Source organism: Perkinsus marinus (genome assembly GCF_000006405.1).
Source record: "Perkinsus marinus ATCC 50983 genomic scaffold scf_1104296970066, whole genome shotgun sequence".
Lineage (NCBI taxonomy): Eukaryota > Perkinsozoa > Perkinsida > Perkinsidae > Perkinsus > Perkinsus marinus.
This window is the reverse complement of record NW_003202584.1, coordinates 4,337-8,572: the sequence shown is the minus strand read 5'-3', so window position 1 is coordinate 8,572 and position 4,236 is coordinate 4,337. Positions and strand designations below refer to the sequence as shown.

General features: G+C 47.8%; 1 protein-coding gene across 1 annotated transcript in view; it reads right to left on the bottom strand.

Moving 5' to 3' along the window:
* The window catches only part of Pmar_PMAR024824 (hypothetical protein), a gene marked incomplete at both ends in the record, with an annotated part of 5,495 nt that extends 3,468 nt beyond the window's left edge, over positions 1-2,027 (bottom strand). The window contains 2 exons of the mRNA XM_002767756.1: positions 808-925; positions 1,661-2,027. Coding sequence (XP_002767802.1) covers positions 808-925; positions 1,661-2,027 — 485 coding nt within the window. The remainder of the gene's footprint in view (positions 1-807; positions 926-1,660) is intronic.
* Between the last annotated feature and the right edge of the window lie 2,209 nt (positions 2,028-4,236).

Sequence of the window (4,236 nt, the reverse complement as noted above, 5' to 3'; positions counted from 1 at the left end):
TTGGATTAATCGAGGTCAACTCGTTGGGCCAGTTTACTCGGCGACGGTCTCCGGCATGTGTGAAGGGACAGTCACGTTGTGTCGATGCAACACCTAGCGCTATTTAGCAGTGATTCAAAGTTCTTCCAGGATGTTGGGTTACATCCCATCTTCGCCTCAGTTATTTGTCGTCCTTTTTTCCAACCTCCCGCCCACCCTGGCGATGTGGTGTGGCACCTCACGTTCCGTGTGAGGTTGGCCCCATCACATTGGCCGAGGATCACACGTGTTTAGTGTCATCCTCCGGCCCACGACCCAACTCCGGGGAGGAAGGGAGCCGGGTAAAACGAAATCAAAACCCCTACCATCAATTGAATTGATTCAATTCGCTTGCGAACAATCGGTCTGACCGATCGGTCTGACCGATGGTTCCTTGTTCCTAATTTAGGAATCCTAAATTCAAGGAGCGTTTCTTGTGAAGTAGAAACCCCCACCACTACATCCATAACACCGGAATTATACACGGGCGCATGGCACTCATTTACTCTTATCCATTTGTGAGTATTGCAAACACATCACTTATGAGAACAAAAATTTAATAGCGTGTCTGCCACCACAAGTTGTGCCTCGCATGTAGAGAAGTTTATACTAGTTTTATCAATACTAGTGATTCAGCAACTATCTGCGTTCAGATTCTGGACTCGAGTAGGTTCGAGTAGTCGAGAAGAGAGCCTTCTAATGGGCCTCTCGAGGTTTGTCGCTACTGGAGAGCTCAGCTTTCAAACTTGATGATGGCGTAACGCTACGCTACATAAGACTGGTACCTACTTATCCGTACAGCCTGTGCGGGGCTCGTACAGCACGGGACGTAACGCCCTGTACCGTACAGGCTGTACGGTACAGGCGCTATTCTGAGTCGGAACATTTGAGGCCGGAGAATGAGACCCTACAAAGACGGTGCCTAGCTCAGAGAACGATAATAGAGAAAGTGAGTGACAGCCCCCAGCTGTCAGCCCGATCGTCCTCCAGACCAAACGAACCTTTTCGACACCATATCAGTGATATGGATGCTGTCAACGCGATGATTCTCACATACTCTGGGGATCATCGCATTGTCAAGATAAACTCTTGCCGTGAAAATCCTGAGCGATTCCGCCCGATTGTAGGCTGAAGCTCACCAATTTGGGCACATCGCAGTTGTCTACAATATAGCGATTCAACTTGTGGCCGGCTTCACCCTTTTGGAATGACTGTGCAAAATATTCGGCTTCCACCTGGAGTTTATTTCGGGGAGCAACGCCGAATCGACAATGTATTGTGTGTATAAGTAGCCACTCGCTCGCGTCTCTCAGAACGAATGATACTGGAACATTACAGAATACGCATGATATGGAAAAGTCTGATGCCGAATGATACCGTCTCTGATGAGCAATCTAATGTAATATCCACACGACTAGATTGATAGTCCACCAAATAAAAAAAGCTAACCGCGAATGATCTGTGAGCCAAACCAAGTTGTCCTGAGTAATGAGGGAACACTTCGTTGTGACCACATCCCCACAGATGGTGATATAACAATGAGTAAATAGTCAGTACCCAACGGCAGAAAAGTAGGGTCATGTTGGGAGAATAATCAAAACAAAGCTTCATCACTTTGCTCAAGGCTGTCCAATATACTTACCAAGCCCATGGCTCATGACAAGAATTTTACCAGTGAGACCCGGGAAAGGCATAAGAACGCCATATAGTGTGTGCGAGTCGTAATCCAATGGGAAGAGGCCAGAAACGTCTTCGTACTGCGATTGAGTAAGGTGAATAGCGAACACATCGAGGATATCCGTGCCTGGCACATATTCCCAGTGGGCTCTCAGCGGACCGACATTTGCATTTGCCACCACCATGATGACAGTGTTGTCCCCCCTGAAGTTGAGAACCAGGAAGGCGGTGTGCCAAGGCTTGCTCGTGAAGAATAGACCGTGAAGATCGCCGAGCACGTTGTTGTGGAAGCTCAGAACGATGAAGATCAAATTGATGCTTGAGATGAACATGAAGCCGATTCACTTGGAGTCTCCGATTTGAAGCACAACGATCTGCACGCGTGAAGTAGTCTTCATAGCTACGGTGCTCCACGGTGGAGCCTCTCCACCGATCATGGAGCGGCTCCACCGTGTAAGACACGGCGTGTTCCTTGTGTGAACTCGGTCCCGCTACCGAGAGTAACTTTGATGTGAAATGGATTTCGTGGAAGATGGGACCAGTGGGTCGCACACGACAAGAATATATCGCATCACGCGATACACGGACCGCTCCCGAGCTGGACACGCCTGGTATCAGCCGGTGTCACCAGGTTGCGGAGTCACTATCGCGGATAGTTATTGCACGCGAAATCCGATGGATTCGATTCATTCGTGTGTCTACCTAGCAATAGGCCGTGGAAGATGCGCAATAAGTTTTATGAAGAGATTGTGAATCCCATCAGTGAATGGTGAGAGGCTGTAGACTTTTGGGCATCATTAGCGATGGATGATTTCCAGCCAACGAAAGAGTGATGACTATATATCTGCGTATGATCCGGGGTCCTGAAAATTCGTGCCCGAATGCAAATTTTCCGCCTGTCTCCTGATGAAGCGACGCAGAGATTCAAGCTCTGAGATTGTGCATCATTCCAGCGTACAGTGGAGAATGTTTAGTCTTGGATAGTCTCCAATGGAGACTATGGAACTCAACATCACGTCATTATTGAGCATTAGATTAGAGTCTTACTTCAAGACAGATGGTAGAGAGTGGCTGAAGAGTAGAGGGGGTTGGTATACATCGCAGTGCTTGTCAGTTGAGGAAGATCCTCAGCCGGCAAGCGCTCAGTCACTATAAGTATCACCTAGGTGTTATTATAGTGCTCCTCTACTCGAGCAAAAAAATATGTATCACTTGATATAGTTGGTCTTAAGTATTATCCACAATAGCCTCACTAGCTTGAATTTGTGCGACTTATCGCACCACTCAGGCTCTTGTGTTCTCATTCAGTTCAGTGTGTGGCTTGTCGCCCATATTCTTGCCGCTTGGCTCGTTTAAACGCCCCTTCTGCTATGCAGAGCTCAACTTACTCTGCTCACGGGAGTCGCAATTTGATTACAAGATGAAACCTATCGGTCGAATGGTAACGCCGCTGATCTTGGGAAATTCTCCATCGGCAACTCCACAGAAACATTGCCCCGAGAACTTCGCCTCAAATTGAGCTGATCAACCCAAGAAAGAGGAGCCTCCAATATAAGAGGAGACTGCTTGTGACGAAAAGTGTTCGTCGAACACTCGGTGGTTCACGGGAAATACAGAGCACATGTCGCATGAAATAATATGCAGCTCATGATGTAGCCAGTCGATTCGACGGGAACAAACACTTCCGCCAAGGTTGGAGGAAATAATTTTTTCGTAATTTTCGGAAAATGACGGGCGAATAAATATGTGGAGAAATAGAAAGCTTTTGTCAACTTGCGATTCTCGACATGGGATTCCGTTGTTCTCCACAGAACCCTCCTGAGAATGGTCTGCGTGGGACCGTAAATAACCATTCGAGGTTCGAAGAACCCGCACTCCAGGCGAGAGTGACGGAAAAACGGAAAGTTCATACCTGGCCGGATTGAAAGACACAAATAAGGAAGCTTTGTCAAGAAAGTAGACGGAAATGGTTACCGGCCCTGTTTTACGGGGTTGCGAAAGATGCAAATGATTATGTGGTCGCCACAGTTTATTCAGAGATCTACGATAGTGCTTAGTAAGCTGATCTTAGTAGATAGTGTATCGGGAGGTATGAGTAGTCAAGCGCGAGTCATCAGTCAGAGTCTCTGCCCCAGAGAGCACCGAGTTGACTCAGAGTCAATGACTCTTTCGCAATCGAGGCAAGCAAGGGCGACAGGCAGATTAGCTATATGTTGCTCGCAGAAGCAACCGTGTGTGGCAAATGCTCTCGCACTTGGGACGGGGATGTAGCACTAGCAACGCGAGTGATGTAGGTCTTATAGCAACAGTAGTTGGCTTGGACGAAACTGAAGGCTGCTGCTTCCAAAGGCTTGAATCAAAGGGGGAGATTAAAGCCAAACTGAACTTGTTCTTATGACTTCGAATCTGTGGGAGACAGAGACGGCTTCAATTGACTCAGAAACGGATAGATAATCGCACGCACGCCTCAGGAGATAGAATCTGTCTCCTGAGGCGATCCCAGTAGTACTGGGCGGCCAGTACCAAATTGGTACTACCAAT